The sequence below is a fragment of the Lolium rigidum genome, chromosome 1, assembly GCF_022539505.1.
Source record: "Lolium rigidum isolate FL_2022 chromosome 1, APGP_CSIRO_Lrig_0.1, whole genome shotgun sequence".
NCBI lineage: Eukaryota > Viridiplantae > Streptophyta > Magnoliopsida > Poales > Poaceae > Lolium > Lolium rigidum.
In genome coordinates this window covers 53,683,364-53,707,207 of record NC_061508.1, presented here as the reverse complement: position 1 = coordinate 53,707,207, position 23,844 = coordinate 53,683,364, and the positions used below count along the sequence as shown (strand labels likewise).

Sequence of the window (23,844 nt, the reverse complement as noted above, 5' to 3'; positions counted from 1 at the left end):
CTTGAAAACGTCATGATCGTCTATGACGATATTGGATCGTCGTAACCTCTATGACGATCCAATATCGTCATTGGCAAATTGTCCAAGCCACATCAGATCCTACGTGTCCAATCTGACGTGGCAATATTGCGACGAAACGAAATCGTCATCAATCACAATCAGCCCGGTCCATTTTGGTGGTTTACATGGGCCAAGCCCAACAACTCGTCATGTTTTCATTTTATTTTCCTTACAATTCTGGTCAGCAAATGGGCCAAGCCCAACAACCTTTTGTTTTCTTGGCCTTGGCCTTTTTAAGCCTATTTATTTCCTATTTTAACATTTTTCTGTCAGATCTAGTTTACCAATTATTCTAGTCGCACGGTTCCAAGTTGTCAGATTTACATCATAAAGGAGATAATACATTAAAATCTTCAAATAGCTGCCAAAATCAATTTGTTATACTTACAATTACAATATCCTAGTCACGACAAATAGGAAACACATGAAATTCTACTCTAGCTATCCAAATCGTTGATACCCTGGAAATTCTTAAGGCCTCACCCAGATAACCATATAATATTGCATAACACAATACAATGCTATCCAACTAAAACGCTCAGCAAGTATAAAAGCTGGCTACCCTTCTGATACCCTGGAACTTCTTCAGGCTTTCTATTAACTTCTTCAGCTTGTAGCTCTTGTAAAAGGGATAATTTCCTTGAAATACCACATGTGAATGCAATATCTGCAACAATTTCAATACAACAATTACAAACAGAAGCAGAAATCATGAAGCTTGTTTACATGTATGAATTGTTATTCAGATCAACTTAAAAGCTAGAAGCATGCCCACCATTAACAAAACTAATCAAGCTCCAAATGCACATTCTGTACGAGTAAGGTAAATTACTTAAGACATAAATTGATCTAAGACCCAAAGTTGCAGATTATAAGCATGAGGTTAAAACTACAGATAATGTATAGTGAAAATCCCATAGTAATTGACGTTCTATTTTTTTGGAGATAAGCATCAGGTTGGCAATATAAAACAACAGAATTACATTAAACAAATATTTTGACACACAAGTACCTAACAAGAAGATGAGCGGGCGCCCACCTAGCGGCAGTGAAGAAGCACAGACTTGTCCTCCGGTGCCTACAATAAATCAACATAGACAGAATGTATACATTCTTTTATTGCACAAGTGTAGAAACATAGAGTGAACAGAACTAGGTATTCTAAGACTCTGCTTTACAAACATAAAATGAAAACAGGAGAAGGTAGAACATTATATTGAGAAGCAATAGACTATGAAATATTTACAACTAGGTGTTCTCAGATGCTGCTTCTCAAATAACCATGACTAACACTGAAAAGAAGTAATACACAGTTCAATTGAAGTAAGCACAAACTCATGGTTTTAAAGGCGCCAAAGGCGTCCTAAGGCTAAGGGGGGCACTCCGACGTCCTAAGGTGAAGTAATACACAGTTCAATTGAAGCAAGCTAGCACATCGCGCACACATGTTACATGCATTAGGCCATAGCACATGACCAAGCAATACCAGGGATGTTCCCTCATCTTAAGAAATCTGTACTAATAAGATTGCTAACTTCAGAGTTTCTAGAAATATGCACTTGACAGTTTAGCTAAAACACCAAACTTCCGCGTAGCAACGCACAAGCACTGTGCTAGTACTAAAAAGAAGTCAAGCATCATTTTTTCCTCATCTACTGGGATGGTGGCACACTATTTACTTGACCTGACTGGCAATACTTGAAAGATTATTTAGAACGCCCTGGATAAGGTGGTGCCACAATATTTCTTAACCTGACTAGTAGCAAAAACCAGCCCAGTACACTATTCAGAAGTTGAGCTCGGGATAAGGTTGCAACTTGCAAGTAAACAAATTCAAGAACAAGAGCTTAACAGAACAGCCTTGCAAGTTGCAACTAGAATGTTCGTGAAAGAAATTATTAACAAGAGAAGCTAAAGACAGTTAACACACAAGAATGTAGTTCACCCCAGAGTGCTCCATCATCTGAACTATAAAAAATAAAGTGCAGAAGCTACCAGCACGATCAATACCTAGAACGGTGCCAACTCAAGTACACTCCACTGGGTCAGACATGTTGGGCGCCATAATTGTTCGAAAGTATGGACTCGGCCAAATTCTTAACACAAACAACTCAGGCACAGATTAATGTCTGAATAAGATTGCAATTTACAAAGTACACAAATTCAAGAAAAGATCAACGAAACAGCCTTTCATCAAGTTGCAACTGGGAAATATAATGGTTGGAAAGCAGTAAGAGGAGCTACAGACAATATTAATGTGTGCGCACTGTAGATAGGAAACAGAGGGGGAGTATTCCAAGTATCGATATGATCTGCGCTATTTAGATGGACTCGCGAAGCCACACTATCGTACAATAGAAAATAAGATATCAACCAAGATCTCTGGTTTAAGAGCCCAAATTGCTATTAACTTCTAAAGTCATACAGCGAGAACAGACATTCAGTATAACCAAAATATCTCATTTTATATCCACGCAAGTACTATGTTTCCAGTTCATCCTGATAAAAACTAGAAGTGAGAACCAACATACAACATTCCTGATCAAAACTAGCAACATAATCAGTACCACCAATTTATTGTGTGGGTATGTTATAAATATTTATTGTGTGGGTATATTACAAATCATTTTGCAAGTTAATAGCAGCACAAAATCTTCATTTAGACTTAGTTAAGTAATTGCGCCAACAATTTATGCAGAAGTGGAGTTTTGGCCATGCCTATACTTTTTGTTGCCAAACCAATTTAAAATAAGTTAACCAGAAATGCTAGTAGGTGCAATTTTTAGTTACTTCTTTATTCTTCCAGTCTTCTTATTCTGCTAATTCTCAAAACTCTAATCTAGTAAACATAGACTTGCTTTGGATTTTGGGCATCTATAAAACATTCGATTAGATACACAGGAGAGCATACAGATCTACACTCAATGGACGAATTTGCTTCGAGGACACAATGTCACAGTCACTCGGAAGGAAATGGCAAGCAGCAACTATACAATTGTGGCAAGTGGAAACTACGCAATTAGTAGAACATAGAGATGGAGTACACAGCTACCAATATACACTGCACAGAATGGAAAATTTCCGCACAGACAACAAATGGGGCACGAGTTAACAAGTCTGATATTTAAAGCAGATAACAAGTGAGCAGCACCCAATTTACAGCAGGTAACAAGTGAACAGCATGCAACAAATGGAGGAACCACGGAACTTACCCACAACATGAAGACCGTGACATGAGGATCCGCAAAGGGATGAGGTCGTGAACTGAAGAAGCTACGCCTCCGTGTGCCGGCCAATTCCGTCAACGCTCGCATCCAGGGGTGCCTGCAGAGCGAGAGAGAGATGCTGAGAGAAAAACATCGAGAGAGATCTCTGGGGAGAGGGGGTGAAGGGAAATAGATACAGGGGGACAGATCAGGCGACTCCGAGGCCACATCCAGCGACCCCGTCCATCTCGGCTGTGAGCCAGGCGACCCGTCCATCTCGGCTCCGAGTCGGACGATCCCGCCCACCACCACGACCACGTCTGGTGCAGACGGCGGCAGGAACGAAGGGTGTAGGAGATCGAAAAGGCCGGGAGCAGGTGGTGGCTGGTGCGCTCCGGGTGGCGCCGCAGCCGACGCGCCTCACAAACGCGATTGTACGGGAAGATCTAGCTCGGGGCGCCGCCGGGAAGGAGCTGGGGATCTTGTTCGAGGCGGCGCAAGGGAGGAGGTGGGTTCTTGCTGGGGGTGACGCGAGGCAGAAGGTTGGATCTTGCTCGGGGCGGCGGGAGGCAGGAGATGTGGATCTTGCTCGGGCGGCGCGAGAGATGGAAGTCGAGGAAGGAAAGTTAGGGTTTGGTACTTGGTGGTGGCGCGAGTGAAATTTTAGATACGGTGGCGGTGCGACCGTGCGAGTGAAAGTTTGGATATGGTGGCGGGATGCTGAAAAATAGAGCGGGATGCTGAAAAACAAGGGCCGGATTGAGGCGGGAGGTCGAATACGTGGCCAATATAGATAGCGTGTTAGTTGTCCCCACACGTCAGGCCGGGTTAGTATGAGTCAAATAGTGATGTGTGGGTCCCACTATCATGGACATGTAGGCATAACTTACATACTGCCATGCCACGTAGGCAAAATTGACACATAGACATGCCACTCTAGGCGAAATTGATGAGTTGGTTCTGCCACATAGATATTACACGTAAGCAAATAATGATGAGTTGGTTGTTTTGTATACCCACGACGATCTAAATTGGTTGTAATCGTTTAAGTAAAATATTGTGAACCATGTGACTCCGATTATGACGATTTCATTTAATGGAACTACGACGTTCTTCACTCATATCGTCATAATTTTTTAGAGTTTTGACACTCCTGATGGGATTACGACCAACTTGTGTGAAATCGTCATAGATATATGACGATTTTACCCATGGTCACTGAGAAAATGTCACAAGTCAACACATTTCTTGTAGTGACATAGGTGAACCTTTGCTTAGAATAAGTTGTTGGTGCACATAGGTGAACCATAGTATATAGGCTTTGGGCTTGACAAAGTAAACGCTAGTTTTATTCCGCATTTGTTAAGCCCATCTCGTAAAAGTTTTAAACCGCCTATTCACCCCCCCCCCCTCTAGGCGACATCCGTGTCCTTTCAGGAGGAGCGGTGGCGCTCATTAACGCCGGCACGCAGAGCTAGGTGCGACGGGACGCGTCGCTACGCCTCTGCGGGAACTGCATCGTCGCTGCGGGAACTGCGCCGTCGCTGCGCGCCAATTAACTTCCATCGCGAGGTAGGCGACGGTTAGGTTAAAATTTATTATGCCGCTGACGGGTCGGCCCCGCCACTCCCCGCCTCGCTTTTCGTTGTGTCCTGCGTCCCCGGAGCGTCCCCTGTGGCACGGGGACGGGCTCGGGGCGCCGGACACCGTATCGGGTCGCGCCGGACAAAAAAGGCCTTTGGGGCGCGCGGCTGGGAACATTTTTTTGTCCGGCGCGCCCCAAATCGCTTTGGGGGACGTGATGGCGTGTAACTCACACGTTCGTTGGGAACCCCAAGAGGAAGGTATGATGCGCACAGTAGCAAGTTTTCCCTCAGAAAGAAACCAAGGTTTAATCGAACCAGTAGGAGCCAAGAAGCACGTTGAAGGTTGATGGTGGCGAAATGTGATGCGGCGCAACAACAGGGATTCCGGCGCCAACGTGGAATCCGCACAACAAAACCAAAGTACTTTGCCCCAACGAAACAAGTGAGGTTGTCAATCTCACCGGCTTGTCGTAACAAAGGATTAAACGTATCGAGTGGAAGATGTTTGCAAAGAAAACGAGTAAAACACAATTGCGATAGATTGTATGCTATGTAAAGAATAGGACCGGGGTCCACAGCTCACTAGAGGTGTCTCTCCCATAAGATAAAAGCATGTTGGGTGAACAAATTACGATCGGGCAATTGACAAATAGAGAAGGGCATAACAATGCATATACATGATATGATAAATATAGTGAGATTTAATTGGGCATTACGACAAAGTACATAGACCGCCATCCAACTCGCATCTATGCCTAAAAAGTCCACCTTCGGGTTATCATCCGAACCCCATTCGGCATTAAGTTGCAAAGCAACGGACAATTGCATTAAGTATGGTGCGTAATGTAATCAACAACTACATCCTTAGACATAGAATCAATGTTTTATCCCTAGTGGCAACAAGCACATCACAACCTTAGAACTTTCGTCACACGTCCCGAGTGTCAATGAAGGCATGAACCCACTATCGAGCATAAATACTCCCTCTTGGAGTTAAGAGTAAAAACTTGGCCGAGCCTCTACTAATAACGGAGAGCATGCAAGATCATAAACAACACATAAACAATAGATTGATAATCACCATAATCATAGTATTCTCTATCCATCGGATCCCGACAAACACAACATATAGAATTACATATAGATGATCTTGATCATGTTAGGCAGCTCACAAGATCCAACAATGAAGCACAACAAGGAGAAGACGACCATCTAGCTACCGCTATGGACCCATGGTCCAGGGGTGAACTACTCACTCATCACTCCGGAGGCGACCATGGCGGTGTAGAGTCCTCCGGAGATGAATCCCCTCTCCGGCAGGTGCCGGAGGCGATCTCCTGAATCCCCGAGATGGGATTCGCGGCGGCGGCGTCTCTGGAAGGTTTTCCGTATCGTGGCTCTCGGTACTGGGGTTTTCGCGACGGAGGCTATAAGTAGGCGGAAGGGCAACGTGGGGGGCCACACGAGGGCCCCACACCCTAGGTCGGCGCGGCCAGGGCCTGGGCCGCGCCGGCCTATGGTGTCGGCGCCTCGTGGCCCCACTTCCTTCCCTCTTCGGTCTTCCGGAAGCTCCGTGCAAAAATAGGACCCCGGGCGAAGATTTCGTCCAATTCCGAGAATATTTCCTTACTAGGATTTCGAAACCAAAAACAGCTAGAAAACAAAGAATCGGCTCTTCGGCATCTTGTTAATAGGTTAGTTCCGTAAAATGCATAAATATGACATATAATGTGCATAAAACATGTAGGTATCATCAATAAAGTAGCATGGAACATAAGAAATTATCGATACGTTGGAGACGTATCAGCATCCCTAAGCTTAGTTTCGCTCGTCCCGAGGTAAAACGATAACAAAGATAATTTCGAAGTGACATGCCATCATAATCTTGATCATACTATTTGTAAACATATGTAATGAATGCAGCGATCAAAACAAAGGTAATGACATGAGTAAACAAGTGAATCATATGACAAAGACTTTTCATGAATAGTACTTAAAGACAAGCATCAATAAGTCTTGCATAAGAGTTAACTCATAAAGCAATAAATCAAAGTAAAGGTGTTGAAGCAACACAAAGGAAGATTAAGTTTCAGCGGTTGCTTTCAACTTATAACATGTATATCTCATGGATATTGTCAACATAAAGTAGTATAACAAGTGCAATATGCAAATATGTAGGAATCAATGCACAGTTCACACAAGTGTTTGCTTCTTAAGGTGGAAGGAGATAGGTAAACTGACTCAACAATAAAAGTAAAAGAAAGGTCCTTCAAGAGGAAAGCATCGATTGCTGTATTTGTGCTAGAGCTTTTATTTTGAAAACATGAAACAATTTTGTCAACGGTAGTAATAAAGCAGTATGAGTTATGTAAATTATATCTTACAAGTTGCAAGCCTCATGCATAGTATACTAATAGTGCCCGCACCTCGTCCTACTTAGCTTGGACTACCGGATCTTTGCATGCCATGTTTCAACCAAGTGTCACAAAGGGGTACCTCCATGCCGCCTGTACAAAGGTCTAAGGAGAAAGCTCGCATTTTGGATTTCTCGCTTTTGATTATTCTCAACTTAGACATCCATACCGGGACAACATGGACAACGGATAATGGACTCCTCTTAAATGCATAAGCATGTAGCAATGATTATTCTCATATGAGATTGAGGATATATGTCCAAAACCGAAACTTCAACCATGATTCATGGCTTTAGTTAGCGGCCCAATGTTCTTCTCTAACAATTTTGCATGCTCCAACCACTAAAATGATAGATCCTTCGGACAAGACGGACATGCATAGCAACTCACAAGATATTCAACAATAGTTGATGGCGTTCCCTGTAAGCATGGTTATCGCACAACAAGCAACTTAATAAAAGATAAAGTGCATAAGTACATATTCAATACTACGATAGTTTTTAAGGCTATTTTGTCCCATGAGCTATATATTGCAAAGGTGGATGATGGAATTTTAAAGGTAGCACTCAAGCAATTTACTTTGGAATGGCGGAGAAATACCATGTAGTAGGTAGATATGGTGGACACAAATGGCATAGTAGTTGGCTCAAGGATTTTGGATGCATGAGAAGTATTCCCTCTCGATACAAGGTTTAGGCTAGCAAGGTTATTTGAAGCAAACTCAAGGATGAACAAGTGCAGCAAAACTCACATAAAAGACATATTGTAAACATTATAAGACTCTACACCGTCTTCCTTGTTGTTCAAAACTCAATACTAGATATTATCTAGACCTTAGAGAGACCAAATATGCAAATCAAATTTTAGCAAGCTCTATGTATTTCTTCATTAATGGGTGCAAAGCATATGATGCAAGAGCTTAAACATGAGCACAACAATTGTCAAGTATCACATTATCCAAGACATTTTAGAATTACTACATGTAGCATTTTCCAATTCCAACCATATAACAATTTAACGAAGAAGAAACTTCGCCATGAACATTATGAGTAAAGCCTAAGGACATAAGTGTCCATATGCAACAGTGGAGTGTGTCTCTCTCCCACAAAGTGAATGCTAGGATCCATTTTATTCAAACAAAAACAAAAACAAAAACAAACCGACGCTCCAAGTAAAGAACACAAGATGTGACTGAATAAAAATATAGTTTCAGGGGAGGAACCTGATGATGTTGTCGATGAAGAAGGGGATGCCTTGGGCATCCCCAAGCTTAGACGCTTGAGTCTTCTTGAAATATGCAGGGGTGAACCACGGGGGCATCCCCAAGCTTAGAGCTTTCACTCCTCTTGATCATAGTATATCATACTCCTCTCTTGACCCTTGAAAACTTCCTTCACACCAAACTTCAAGCAAACTCATTAGAGGGTTAGTGCACAATTAATAATTCACACATTCAGAGGTGACACAATCATTATTTTCACTTCTGGACATTGCATAAAGCTACTGGACATTAATGGATCAAAGAAATAAATCCAACATAGCAAAAGAGGCAATGCGAAATAAAAGGCAGAATCTGTCAAAAACAGAACAGTCCGTAAAGACGAATTTAAAGATGGAACCAGACTTGCTCAAATGGAAAAACTCAAAACTAATGAAAGTTGCGTACATATCTGAGGATCACGCTCGTAAATTGGCAGATTTTTTCGAATTTTCTACAGAGAACTGTGCCCAGATTCGTGACAGACAGCAATGCTGTTTCTGCGCAGCGATCCCAAATATAACATCAACTTTGACATAGAAACTTTACTTGGCACAAAAACATGATAAGGAGAGGTTGCTACAGTAGTAAACAACTTCCAAGACTCAACAAAACAAAAAATTGCTGTAGTAAAAACATGGGTTGTCTCCCATAAGCGCTTTTTTAACGCCTTTCAGCTAGGCGCGAAAGTGCAAATCAAGTAACATCGAGAGTAGAAGCATCAACATTATTTTTCATGCAAACACAACTTGTTGCAGAGGGTACTTTAGGTGCTCCATTATCTAAATTCTCTATGGTGGTGCTAGGGGTTTTAGGAATTTTAGGCCTATAATAATTCTTTTGTTTAGGCACTTTAGAGGCGTACATGAATTTTTGCTCTTTACCCACATAAGCTTTCTCATTATACTTGAGAGAAGAAAAGGTTGAACCCAAGGTTCCCATAGATTTTTCAAGTTCATCAATCCTATTGGTTTGATTATCATGGATAACACAAGTTCCTAGGACACTAATTCTTTCATCAATTCCTCCTAGGGATTTATCAAGTTCATCAGTTTTATCCAATAACATTTCCAATTTAGTTTCAATACTTGGAAAATTTTTCTCTATGGTTTCCAATTTTTTCATAACATCCTCAAGAGAGATTTCAATTTTAACTTCATTAACAGGTGGTATTCCAACTAGACTCTCAATGATACAACTAGCTTCTAAAGCGGGAGTACCTAGGAAATTACCTCCCGAAAGAGTATCAAGAACATATCTATTCCAACTAGATAAACCAACATAAAAGTTCCTAAGAAGGATAGTGGTGGAGTGTCTCTTAATGCACCTATGATGAGCATTACTAATTCTATACCAAGCATCTTTAAAACTTTCTCCACCTTGTTGCTTAAAAGAACGAACTTCAACTTCAGGATTACTCATGATAACAGCAATAAAGTAAACTAGGCAAATTAAGTAAAGACAGGTAACTAATTTTTTTGTGTTTTTGATATAGAGAGCAAGACAGTAAATAAAGTAAAACTAGCAACTAATTTTTTTGTGTTTTGATTTAGTACAGCAAACAAAGTAGTAAATAAAATAAAGCAAGACAAAAACAAAGTAAAGAGATTGAGAAGTGGAGACTCCCCTCGCAGCGTGTCTTGATCTCCCCGGCAACGGTGCCGAAAAAAGAGCTTGATGGCGTGTAACTCACACGTTCGTTGGGAACCCCAAGAGGAAGGTATGATGCGCACGGTAGCAAGTTTTCCCTCGGAAAGAAACCAAGGTTTAATCGAACCAGTAGGAGCCAAGAAGCACGTTGAAGGTTGATGGTGGCGAAATGTGATGCGGCGCAACAACAGGGATTCCGGCGCCAACGTGGAATCTCGCACAACAAAACCAAAGTACTTTGCCCCAACGAAACGAGTGAGGTTGTCAATCTCACCGGCTTGCTGTAACAAAGGATTAAACGTATCGAGTGGAAGATGTTTGCAAAGAAAACAGATAAAACACAATTGCAGTAGATTGTATGCTATGTAAAGAATAGGACCGGGGTCCACAGTTCACTAGAGGTGTCTCTCCCATAAGATAAAAGCATGTTGGGTGAACAAATTACGGTCGGGCAATTGACAAATAGAGAAGGGCATAACAATGCATATACATGATATGATAAATATAGTGAGATTTAATTGGGCATTACGACAAAGTACATAGACCGCCATCCAACCGCATCTATGCCTAAAAAGTCCACCTTCGGAGTTATCATCCGAACCCCATTCGGTATTAAGTTGCAAAGCAACGGACAATTGCATTAAGTATGGTGCGTAATGTAATCAACAACTACATCCTTAGACATAGAATCAATGTTTTATCCCTAGTGGCAACAACACATCACAACCTTAGAACTTTCCGTCACCGTCCCGAGTGTCAATGAAGGCATGAACCCACTATCGAGCATAAATACTCCCTCTTGGAGTTAAGAGTAAAAACTTGGCCAGAGCCTCTACTAATAACGGAGAGCATGCAAGATCATAAACAACACATAAACAATAGATTGATAATCACCATAATCATAGTATTCTCTATCCATCGGATCCCGACAAACACAACATATAGAATTACATATAGATGATCTTGATCATGTTAGGCAGCTCACAAGATCCAACAATGAAGCACAACAAGGAGAAGACGACCATCTAGCTACTGCTATGGACCCATGGTCCAGGGGTGAACTACTCACTCATCACTCCGGAGGCGACCATGGCGGTGTAGAGTCCTCCGGGAGATGAATCCCCTCTCCGGCGAGGTGCCGGAGGCGATCTCCTGAATCCCCCGAGATGGGATTCGCGGCGGCGGCGTCTCTGGAAGGTTTTCCGTATCGTGGCTCTCGGTACTGGGGTTTTCGCGACGGAGGCTATAAGTAGGCGGAAGGGCAACGTGGGGGGCCACACGAGGGCCCCACACCCTAGGTCGGCGCGGCCAGGGCCTGGGCCGCGCCGGCCTATGGTGTCGGCGCCTCGTGGCCCCACTTCCTTCCCTCTTCGGTCTTCTGGAAGCTCCGTGCAAAAATAGGACCACGGGCGAAGATTTCGTCCAATTCCGAGAATATTTCCTTACTAGGATTTCGAAACCAAAAACGGTAGAAAACAAAGAATCGGCTCTTCGGCATCTTGTTAATAGGTTAGTTCCAGAAAATGCATAAATATGACATATAATGTGCATAAAACATGTAGGTATCATCAATAAAGTAGCATGGAACATAAGAAATTATCGATACGTTGGAGACGTATCAGGACGCTTTGGGGAACGTGACTGGAGATGCTCTTATAATGTTTGAAGGTATCAAGTTATTTCAACTCATGGGTCATATAAGATCGATACAAAAATCAACCATCAAGGCGAGGGTCGAGTGTTTCTTCATGAGAGCGGGGGCTACTCTTGGCACATCCCCTAGTGCACATGAAGCCTATCCTTCTACCAAGCTTGGTGTTGGTTCAGCTGAAGTTGAGGGAAAAGGCCTCTATAGCGCTTTCTCCCCTTGTGCCATTCCCTGCTCGCTACCGCAGCCCCATGTGTTGGCTGCCTCTGAGAGTGAGGTCATAGCTCTTGTGATGTTGTTGATGCCCGAGCTGCAGGAATTGTGTGGGGAGTTGGCTTCTCCCTCATCAATGGTGCATTTGGAGGTGGACTGGTTTCCATGCCACCATCTCTAGAGCTCAGTCGCTTGCTTTCGTTGACTCCGGGGCTCTCTTTGCAGAAGATCTTTGCGACCTCGGTAGTTTGGAGACGGCCTTTCCTGGATATGGCAAAGAGATTATGCACCTCCTGTCAGGAAAGGATACGGATGACAAAATCAAGAAGGTGAACGAGTATCTCAATGGAAAAGCAAGAAAAGTAGCACCACAAGGAAAGCATCCGCAGCTTCTTGATGGATGATCTCATCTTTCGTGGGTTTCCTTTGTGTGTGTGTGGTGAGCTTTGTTTTGAGAGTTTGTGGCCACAACGGGTTGGGAGAGTTGGTTGATCTGGCTTGGCTATCGAGAAGTTGCGGACTTTGGGTTTAGTCCGTATGTGATGTTGTTGTAACGGTTTTTTCGGTTTTTTGTTAACTAACTAAGAATTATATTATTAATTAATAGATCAAGGTAAAGCTTTTGCCTCCGTCCATATGGCAGCTAGACATCCGTCAATCTACTAGTGTGCAGCTAACCAGCTTAGCTATAAATATCATGAGGGATCGTGTGCGGACAGTTGCATCTAGTAACCGTAAACTCTCGTTGGTTCTTCGGAAGCAGGAAAGCCCATAGTTGAATCCAATGCATAGTCATATGGATAACCTAAAAAATATAACGTGTAGGTCTAAATCTTAGATTAAGTTGATAAACGGTACATCTAATGACTGGGCCCATGAGGTAGTAGTGATGTGACACTGCTTATCCTCATGTTATCAACTAATTTTCTTAGAACTTTTGGAAGTTTGAAGTTTTCATCATGCTATTTATTGCATATTGTTTATCGGCCCAAAAAAGTGGAGAAACTTTCAAAGGGTCGATAAAAATTATGTCAAACTTCCACATGCTATTTATTGCATATTGTTTCAATTACTAGAATTTTCATGTTTTTGATTTATTTTGAAATTTCACCAAAATTTGGCTGAATCTCATAGAAATAGACAAAACCATTCAAACAACTGAACCAAATTGTTACGGAGTATAATTTTCCCCGAACAACTTATTATACATTGTCACCTGATGACGTGTATACTAGCTGAAGTGAGTAGTTTGGTGGTTTATGTAATTTCCTTGTAAATTACCACATATATACTAGCTAGACTGAAGAAGGCTACGATAAATTGGCAATGTTTCTCATACACCTAGGCAGCGATCATGAGGAAACCAAGCTAGATTCCTCGCGCGGCGGATGAACAATAGGATAGGGACAGAGAGATGTGGGCAGAACGACGCATTTGTAGGGCATGGGGACAATTCGCATGGAGCTGAATAATCCTATCCGGGAATTCATTCATTCCTAGTCAATCAATCAGCGGATTGGATCCATAGCTAGCTAAACATCGTTAATCTTTGCTAAAGAAGAGACAACGAGACAATGACCGATCAAAAGCAGGGCTAAAATCGAATCATTGGGATTAAACTTGAATCATTGGGGCTAGTGACTACCTCTGCCAGCCTATGGGAAAGTTGGAGATGGAGCGTCTCACAGTGAACAAACAGTGCATTCAGTTCAAGTCATTGTTCATCTATTGAAACCTAGTCCCTTTCCCAATAGTGACATAATCCTGGCCATTGCTACTTCTAGTCAAAGTGAACATTCATTCAATTTCTTCCTTTCTCTGAACGGAAACCATACTCTGAACATCCAATTTTCCTGACACCCTTTGGTTTCTCTTTTCTCTGCCTCATTCATGTTGCAACTTTGTGCCATCGACGAGGTGTATTTTACTTTGATACTATGACTTTGCAATAAATAAATCTGCTAAGTTCCCCTTTCCAAAAAAAAAAACTTATTCTGGCTTCACTTGATGTCAGGTTGTAGGCCTAACTTTGAAGAAGAAGTTTTACTTGAGTTTCATGGAAAAAACTTGATCATAGTGCACTCAAATAAGATTTCGAAAGAGGTCCAGATGTGTAATGTGTTCCTTCCAACGAAGCATCACGGGTTTCACAATGCACAGTCTTCTAATCTTGTTTGGGCATCTGCAGGCGCAGTCCAGACGTTCAGTTCCCTGTTGAGCCACAGTGGAAGTTACCCAATGCCGACGATTGACGGAGCCACCACCGCACCGGCACTGGGTCCTTGCTCCTAAACCACGTCGCCGTCACGGCACCACGACTACACACTCCCATCCCCGATCAACTGCCCCCGGCCAACTGCTTATAAACCCTTCGTCTCCCTCCTCCTCCTCCAGCTCCCTTCACCACAGCCGGACCAAGCTGCACAGGCCGGGCGTGGTAAACCATGGACCTCGACGACGAGATGATGCCCTACTCCCCCTCCGCCGACTCCTCGCCGTCCTCCTCCGACCTCGACACCGAGGTGAGTGAATTAGGCACCGACGCGAATTTCTCTGTCGGCTTGGTGCTGTTAGTTGCATTTGAGGTGATGGGAGTTCTTGGTTTGTTTGTAGTCGACGGGGTCCTTCTTCCCGGACCGGAGCACGACGCTGGGGACGCTGATGGGCGTGTCGGCGTTCGGCGGCGGGCAGCGAAGGTCGACGAGGGCCCCGCCGGGGGAGATGGGCGAGGGGCCGACGCGGGCGCCGCCGGAGGAGGAGGGACAGGGGAGGCGCGCGGGCGGGTGGCGGCGGCGGAGGAGACGGCGCCGGGGCGGGAGCTGGTGGCGGCTGTGCCGCGACGACACAGGCGGGCCGCCCACGAGGCTGGGCGAGTTCCTGGACATGGAGCGGCAACTCGCCGGCGCCGACTTCCTGTGCGACGGCGGCGGTGGACCACAGGTGCTGCCCGAGGCGGCATCCGTTGCGGCGACGGCGCTGTTCGAGGACGGGAGGGTGCGCCCGCCGCAGCAGCGGACTGCTCCGCCGGAGGAAAGGGGAAGATGGCGCCTGCAGCGGTCAGGGGAGGCGTCGTCCGCGTCGTCATCGCTTGCCAGGCTCCCGGTGCTGCTCACCGGCATCTGCAGCGGCGGAGCGGGGTAGGGCCGGGCAGGCGCATCGCAATTTACACTCTGTCGAGGGACGTTGCGTGAAAACGGACTCAAGAAATCTTCTTTTCTTCCCCCAAGGAACTCTTTTTCCCGGCCGATTCTTTTCGTCTTCGTTGATTATTGTGCTTTGGTCCCTCTGAACCAATAGTACAAAACTCGTTTGATTCCTCTCTTTACTCTCTTTTCGTGCCCTTTTTCGCTCTACTTTATAATGCATAGGAAACGAATCATGGGTAGAAAAAATAATCTGTTCTACCCACAATTCAAATTGTGTCCTTTTGTAAATCTTCAAGTTTCACTTGTCTTGTGTAGTACTTCTGTAAATATTTAAAGTGGGGAGAAAAATAAAAAAATCTATGCAAGCGGCAGTGAAGAAAGTAAAGTCCACTTGTATTCATCTGCGTCATCATTTCCTGCTCCGTGTTTGCATGCATGGCAGATTCGGCGGCAGTACAGCGTATCACCAGTACCACTGTACAGTACGGCACTGAAGCATTCCATTTTCTGACGGTGCACTGCATGCAGCCCGATCCGATCGCACGGCAGATAGATATGCCACGTCCCCACCTGATTCGTGATGCCACACACCCAACAGAAGAGAGGCGAAATCTTTGAAAAAAGTCTATTTTAGACACTGCACAACTCCTAGAGGTTGGACGAAATAGATCCTAAACTCGAAATCTCTTTATACGTAATTCCGGTCAAAATTGAACCTTAAAAGTGTTTATGAAATTGAATCATCTTGCTAACTAGATGGGCAAAAGTATCATATTGATATTATTCCCAAGTTTGTGAGGAGGACCTGCCATTTGTGCTCGGTGCTGCTACCACCACCAATGACCTGGCCACCACCAAGCGTCGTGGCGGCGACGGTGGACGTGGAGGGAGGAGAAGGGATCTGTCCGCCGCCATGCACGGTGGGACGAGGTCGACGAGTCGGCACAACGTCCCACGGCATTGGAGTGCACAACGCTCACGCAGAGCAACGCTCACCCGGCATTGATGTCGCTGCTCGGACTGACATCAGAGGAGGAGAAGAGATCCGAGAAGTCAACGTGATAGCGGCTCCTCCAACGGGTGGGGAAGAAGTGAGAATTAATGGTCGTGCGGTCGAGTATATTGATGATGCGGCGGAACCTGGACACCGCCTTGTCAACGATCTCTCCCAGCGGTTGCGTGCGGTCAATGTGAGGGTGGGGAGGAGATTAGAAGCTCCATGTTGTGTAACCCGCATGTGCGGTCTCCTCGAAAGCTAGCTGCTCCTCGGCAACAAGGCCCGTACCCCTATCAAGTCGTAAGCAATGGTCACCATTGGAAAAGAATGATGAAACAAGACCATGGCCATTGGCCAACCTTATGTGAGTGAGATGTGAGGTGAAAATCGATGGATGGATAGAAGATAAGAGATGAATCGGACATGCGGTCCAGCTAGTTGGTGAGACAATTATTATTTTCGGATGCAATTATCCCTTTTTATGGGCGAAACAGATATAGTGTTCAATTTAGATCAGGATAAAAAAAATTAGTGTGCAAATGAACATAGATTTCGATTTTCAGTCCAACCCTCCGATTCATATTAATTGACTTAACTTTATCTATATTCAGATGTATCCAATCAACAAATACGTCTACGTCTAGATACGTTTGTATCTAGCCAAAGTTAAGTCTATTAATTTAAACTAGGAGTATTTAAAATAAACTATTTCCGCAAAATCTCGACGGCATCATCAGCCGATCCTAGGCGATCTGCATGGCTTGGTCAGTCGCTCTCGGAATCAAATTCAGAGCAGCCACTTCGGCAGTTTGGCCTGCGCGCATCGTGATCTTTTAGCTCCAGCTCCCATGCACGCAATTCCTTCCATGCCACCACGCAAAAATGATGATGATGAGATGTACCGGACCGAAGTTGCTTCCGGTTTGAAGCAAAGCTTTGGATTCCAGCAAGGACCCATGAATTTGAGCCATAGGAAAAAGACACGGCAGCTGCACATGACATGTTTATCGGCCTCGCACCTAAACTGGACAATGGCTCCCATAGTTGGACGCTTGGAAGTCCTTGAATTCACGTGGTTGCTGTGCTTTTTTGATAAAACTAGTCGTGGCGGGGCCAAGCAAATAGAAGGACATCATTTTTAGTGGACCTGGAGTGTCTAAGAAACAAAATAATGGGCGGAGTAATAAAAAATCAATTGTGTTTTTAAAAACATTATGATAAATAAAGTATTACGTATGCGAGTAACAACTTTAATCAACGTATTGGCTAATAATTATTGGGTCATCTCTGAGAACAGCCCTGTGTGTTATTTGTAAGCATTACTTAGCTCAACAGTAATCGTGTTAGATAACTATGTGATTTAGTTAACATTGATAGATTTTCTTGATAAACTTAAAGCAAAATATTTCATCATTGTTAGTAGGTGGACCCCAATTGGACATTTACTATTGTTACCTCTGACCATTTTTTTTTCTTCCCCAATTTACTTACGCCATCTTAAAATGTGTGACTATTTAGACCATGGTTTCCCTGGTGAAACTTTAATCATTATTTTCTATACTAATATGATCCTAAAGATAAAGATAAATCAAAAGATAATAGTATGCTAATAGTATTATTTTCTATTTGGTAAATTCATAATTATGTTTTTACGTTGCTAGTCGAAGTTAGAGAGGTGTGGGTAATTTTTTATAATGTTAGCTATTTTGATATAGTAATTTTTTATTGTTTTTCTTCCAAAGTTTGCATGTTATATCGATATTTAGTTTAATGTTTATACACACTAGGTCACAAGTATTAGTTGTTCCATATAACATGACTACTTGATTTGGACTACATAGTTCCAGCATCTTTGAAAGGCCGGAGTATGCGACTAGAGGAGGTGTATATGCGCTAACAAAATTTTAATTCTTTTTTAGTTTTAGTATTGACAAGATTAGAGATTGTCTGTATATGCAACTATGTGGAGGATCCTACTATTATATGACAAGGTACAAGGAAGCACACTAGGTAAACAAGCTACAAGAAGAACAAGTAGTAAAGGATAGAAATAACCACAATGGAAGCACTCGGAGACACAAGGTTAATTCCAGTAGTTCATTTCTTTTGAGTGGAATTACGAGTATATTGGAGGGGTGTGGCACCACAAAGGCCTCACCCTATTCTCCAATTAGCAAACCAGAGGTTAGCTCACGCTCCACTACGCGGTGGTATTCGAGGTGGCAACTGGAACATTCACAACAATGTTAGGCAATCTCCACTACTCAACTAAGGCTTCGAACATTGACCACGAAGCTTCATAGCACCAAGCACAAACTTTGGGACGACCTTTTTTGTTTAGAACACTATGGAACCCAAGGGTAACAAGATCTAGTGTGGATTACTAGGGGAATCAACTTTCCTTTTGGTGAGAATGTACTCCCTCCGTCCTCAAATAAGTGGATATCTAGCCTAAAACTTTGTCCATGAAAGAGTATACATCTATCTTTCCAATGCACTTTAAAGTAGCAAAAACTCCCTCTCTCTCATCGTACGGAAATCAAACCCAATAATACTTAGCACATTGATGAGCGCAGATTGCGCACCGTTGGGGAACCCCAAGAGGAAGGTATATGATGAGCATATTAGCAAGTTTTCCCTCAGAAAGAAACCAATGTTTAATCGACCAGTAGGAGAAAGGCGTGACTTCTGAAGGTGTTGCTATCTGACTATTGGCAGGGCGCACTACCGGCGTCAGCAACAACGTGGAACCTGCACATAACACAACCAAAATACTTTGCCCAGTGAGGTTGTCAATCTCACCGGTTTTCCTGAACGCAAAGGATTAAACGTATTGTGTGGAAAGATGATAATTGTTTGCAGTGGAATTAAAGAGAACAATGCTTGCAGTAAGTAAACAGAATATGATTGCAATAGATGAATTTATTAGTGTAAAAGAAAGGACCGGGGTTCACAGTTCACTAGAGGTGTCTCTCCATAAAGATAAATAATATGCTAGGTAAAAAAATTACAGCTGGTCAATTGACAGAATAAAGACCATACATGACATGTTGATTACTATGAGATTTGTTTGGGCATTACAACATAATACATAGACCGTAATCCAATTGCGTCTATGACTAATAATCCATCTTTCGGTTATCGTCCGAAACCCTTCCAGTATTAAGTTGTAAGCAACAGATTATCTCATTATGCAATGTGTGCAAAGTAAACAATATAATTACCCTTGGATTAAACATTGTTGTTTTCTCCCTAGTAGCAACATCACATCTACAATCTTAGAAGTTATTGTCACTCTTTCAGAAAACTAGAGGCATGAACCTACTATCGAGCATAAATACTCCATCTTGGAGTCACAAGCATTTACTTGGCCAAAGCAACTAGTAGCAACAGAGAGCATGCAAGATCACAAATAACATATGACAAATATATAATCGATCTCAACATAGTATTTAATATACATCGGATCCCAGCAAACACAACATGTAGCATTACATAAAGATGATCTTGATCATGATAGGCAACTCACAAGATCTAAACATGAGGCACAAATTGGATAAGATAACCATTTAGCTGCTGCTATGGACCCATAGTCCAGGCATGAATTACTCACGCATCACTTCGGAGGCGGGCATGGCGATGTAGAGGCCTCCAGTGATGATCTCCCTCTCCGGCAGGGTGCTGGGAAGAGCTTTAGAACCCTCCCGAGCTAGGGTCTGCGATGGCGACCACGCCGAAACTTTTAGTGGATGGAGGCTCGGGTGTTTAGGTTTTTTCCGAGATCGTGAATAAATAGGCGGAAGGGCGAGGTCGGTGCCACACGGGGGGCCACACCACCCCTTGGCGCGGGCCCACCCTTGGCAGCGCCATGGGGTGCTCTGGCCGCCCTGTGGCGCCTCTTCGACCCCCCTCTGGACTCTGTCTTTGTTACGGTAAAATATTGACTTCGACTTTTGTTTCGTCCAATTCCGAGAATATTTCCTGTACAACTTTTCTGAAATACAAAACAGCTGAAAACAAAAAACTGGCACTGTGGCATCTTGTTAAGAGGTTAGTGCCAAAAATTGTATAAAAGTGCAACAAAGTGTAATCAAAACATATATAAATTGGTGTAAAACAAGCATGGAGCATCAAAAATTATAGATACGTTTGCGACGTATCACACATATTACCTTCATTCTCTACATGCACTTAGCTCATTGGAGGAGAAACAATTAAAGAGGAGAGAGATGTTGATTTGCATATTTCTAATGCAATTTTTACTCCACTTGATAATGTGTCTTGAAAAACCTCCGTGTACACTTATTTGTGAACGGAGGGAGTAGATCTAGGTATTCTCTTCCAAATCCTCAAGTCCGTGACGATTTGAGTGAGTAGGTAGAGAGATATAGGGCATTGAAGCTTCAAACTAATGGAGGAGGGACGAAAAGTCACAGGACAACTCTGGGGGAAGAAGCACTCCTTTTTATATGGTGTTATCACCAGATTTTGGCCAATTCAAGAGATGGGCCGTAAGTGAGATGGGCTTGAAGGATATACACGTGGAGTATCTCTGAATCGCCCTCGTGTATGAATTTGGGCTGAATTGCCCGTGTATCTGTACATTATGGTAGATTGCATCTTAGTTTAGAATTAAGAGATAGAGTTTAGCTCGTACACGGTTAGGTGTATTTCCAAAGATAGAAAGTCCATGGACTATAAATATGTACCTAGGGTTATTGAGAAAGGAGGACGATCACGTTCACAACAAACACAAACCAGGCGCATCGCCACCCCTTGTTTCGAGGGTTTCTTCCGGGTAAGCATCATGCTACCTAGATCGCATCTTGCGATCTAGGCAGTATCTGTTTATTCGTTGTTTGGTGTTGCTTGTACTGAAGCCTTTTTGATGGCGAGTAACACTGTTTATCGTAGATGTTTTAGGGCTTGCATCGATGCTTTTCAGATATATTTGCGTAGCTTTGCCGCCCCTTGATATCTAGTTGTCCTTACACCTATTTAGGTGTAAGGGCAGCACCCTGCTTTATCTTTGTTTAGTAGATTCGATCTGTTATAGTTGTTCCTTGTTCTTCGAGGATTAGTTTGATATCTGCATGGTTAGGCCTTGCAAACGGGTTGAACGATCCAGTAGTGCGTAAGGTACGGTTTGGCCGATCCAAGAAGGGATGTTCCGGGAATCGACTCCGTGTTGGTTTTTAGGCCTCGTTTTGGGTTAGTTTGCCGTTATCTTTCGTATCTGCTAGGCTCAACTACGTGTAGGATGTTCCGGTTATGCGGTGAAAACCCTAAACTGTCGTAGATCGATTTAGCTTAGCTTTGATAAAGCAGAAACCCCATGTTATTGCATATCCATTATGAACCATGGGTTAATCGGCTCTTTGAGCCGATTCACAGGGGAACCTGAGAGCCGATCGAGGCTCGTTTAATGTTTACGTGTCTACCATGCAGGAAACTAATTGAAGCAATCCAGCACCTTCCTGACCAGGTATAGGTTAGGTGGCTCGCCCTTGCAACCGTCAGGACGTGTGCCAGAGCATTGCGGGCCGTCGCCCGAGGGACCAGGGCCTACCAGCAGTCCTGGGAGCCTCCCGGCTCTACGTGTTGCCCGTCGCTGCTCGCCGGTGGGTTTTGGCAGGCAACACATTCTGGCACGTCCGGTGGGACACTCTACAACAACGGCGTCAACATCTGCAACCGAGATGGCCGGCACACCAGTCACGTACGACGAGCTCACTGAGGATCACAAGAAGAATTATGATGAGCTCAAATCTCAGTTCGAAGCCGATCTCATCGGCTCTTTCGAGAGAACCCGTTCACATGGCATCAGGTGGAAGGGATTCTCACTTGAAGGTGTCCTCGACGGGGTAGACCTGTCTCTCCCTTCAGAGGAGCGCACCAGAGCTCTGCGCCAGGAAGTCAACTACATGGTGGCTCACTCTTTGCACCGTCACTCTGAGAGCCTGGTGAACGCTTTCGAGCGCATTGCGGTTCGCGTGGTGCAGGAAATCGCCAAGCACCATCACTCTCCGTTGGGACCTACCCTAGGCACTCACCAGTGAGAGATATCGTTCTACACCAGACCGCAGCTGCCGTTCACGCTTGCCGCCCCGGAGCAACAGGCTTCACCGGCATACGTCGTCTACAAGGTTGGGGGCGATCCTGGAGATTGCCAATTCCTGAATGAGCCGCCCAAAGAAATCCCGCATGGATACGTGTGCACATACGTGCCTGACTGCAACAACTTCACGCGCACAAACCAGATTGCAGCGGCAGGGATTTCCGTAGGAGGAGTTTCTGGAGCAGATGCCGATAAACAGGTGTGGCTAGCTAAATATGCCACCGGAATGAGTCATGAAAGTCCGGCCCCTGCAGCTCATACAGTGGAACAGATCAGTACAATCTTGAGAGACCAATTTGGCATCCTGCCAAAGAGGAGAACAATCGGCTATTCCAAGCCGTACCCCAATGAATATGATTCGATTCCACTGCCACCCAAATATCGGCTCCCTGAGTTCTCAAAGTTCAGTGGGTCAGAAGGATCTAGCTCAATTGAGCATGTGAGCCGATATTTGGCACAGCTGGGCATGATTTCAGCATCTGACCAGTTACGCATGAGATTTTTCGCGCAGTCTCTCACTGGACCAGCTTTTGGGTGGTACACCTCGTTGCCACCAGATTCAGTCCGGACCTGGAAGCAACTCGAAGAGCAGTTCCACGTGCAATATCACTCAGAGGCTACCGAAGCTGGCATTGCCGATCTGACGCAGGTACGGCAGAAGCGAGGAGAAACGGTGTCAGAGTACATTCGGCGCTTCGAGATCGTCGAGAACCGATGTTATTCGGTTCGTTTGAATGAGAAAGAAGTAGTCGAGCCGGCAGCGTTGGGCCTCGCCGCGCCGCTCAAGGATCTGGCTTTACAAGCGGAGTACAACTCACTGGCGCACATGGTCCAGAAATTAACTTTGTATGAGCAGCGCCATCCAGAATTGTACCAAGACAAGTTCGTCAAACGCCCGATCACCCTGGTCAAGACAGCAGACGTTGAGGATCATGAAGGCCAGGAAGTAGCCGTGGCTGAATGGGCTCGGGGGGCAGTCCCTGTGTCCTGCAAATGGGTGAAGCCACAAGGGCCTGCAAAAGGGTTTGACTTTGATATAAGCAACGCTGAGCAGATATTCGATTTATTGCTCAAGGAGAAACAGCTGAAGTTGCCCGAAGGCCATAAAATCCCTACGGCGCAAGAGATGAATGGGAGACCATACTGCAAGTGGCATCACTCGTTCACCCATGTCACCAATGACTGCAAAGAGTTGCGTCGATAGATCCAGTTGGCGATAGAACATGGCCGTTTGATCTTTAGTCAGTTTGCCATGAAAGTGGACACGCAACCGTTCCCTAGCGTCAACATGGTGGAGCTAGGTCACCCCGTGCAGCGTCAGCCTGGTTTCTCATTTGGTATTAACATGGCAGGGCCTGTGCACCACCACGGCAACGACAAAGAATAAAGCAGTCACTCTCGTGGCAAGGATAAGGAGGAGGCCGGTCCGCGCGACCGGCGCCGACATGAAGATAAACGGTACATCACCGAGGAACAAGTGAGAAGCGTGCGATACCAACGACCACTTTCCGCGCACCTCCTTAATAAGTATGAGCATCAGTACGACCG

The 23,844-nt window shown here is 44.4% G+C and overlaps 1 protein-coding gene and 1 long non-coding RNA gene across 4 annotated transcripts; one reads left to right on the top strand and one right to left on the bottom strand.

Moving 5' to 3' along the window:
- Positions 1-404: 404 nt before the first annotated feature.
- Positions 405-3,505, bottom strand: LOC124673126. Of its 2 annotated transcripts, XR_006992748.1 has the most exons (3): positions 3,273-3,505; positions 1,073-2,156; positions 405-727 (listed from the first exon to the last, which is right to left on the bottom strand). It is a non-coding gene; the product is annotated as an uncharacterized LOC124673126 (long non-coding RNA). The 2 variants fall into 2 exon arrangements; XR_006992747.1 differs by lacking the exon at positions 3,273-3,505 and having other exon boundaries at positions 1,073-3,265.
- Positions 3,506-14,465: 10,960 nt separating this feature from the next.
- LOC124673111 (uncharacterized protein At3g17950-like) lies at positions 14,466-15,176 on the top strand. Of its 2 annotated transcripts, XM_047209249.1 has the most exons (3): positions 14,466-14,557; positions 14,649-14,975; positions 15,045-15,176. In XM_047209249.1, exons 1-3 carry the CDS (start codon positions 14,480-14,482, stop codon positions 15,174-15,176), a joined length of 537 nt encoding a protein of 178 aa, XP_047065205.1. In that variant the 5' UTR covers positions 14,466-14,479. The 2 variants fall into 2 exon arrangements, with proteins under 2 accessions (XP_047065205.1, XP_047065197.1); XM_047209241.1 differs by having other exon boundaries at positions 14,649-15,176.
- Positions 15,177-23,844: the final 8,668 nt, after the last annotated feature.

Excerpts from the sequence above, each read along its gene's own strand:
- LOC124673111 (XM_047209241.1), top strand. The coding sequence starts at position 14,480 with ATGGACCTCGACGACGAGATGATGCCCTACTCCCCCTCCGCCGACTCC. Across the intron at positions 14,558-14,648 it reads CCTCCGACCTCGACACCGAG|TCGACGGGGTCCTTCTTCCC; the intron begins GTGAGTGAATTA and ends GTTTGTTTGTAG.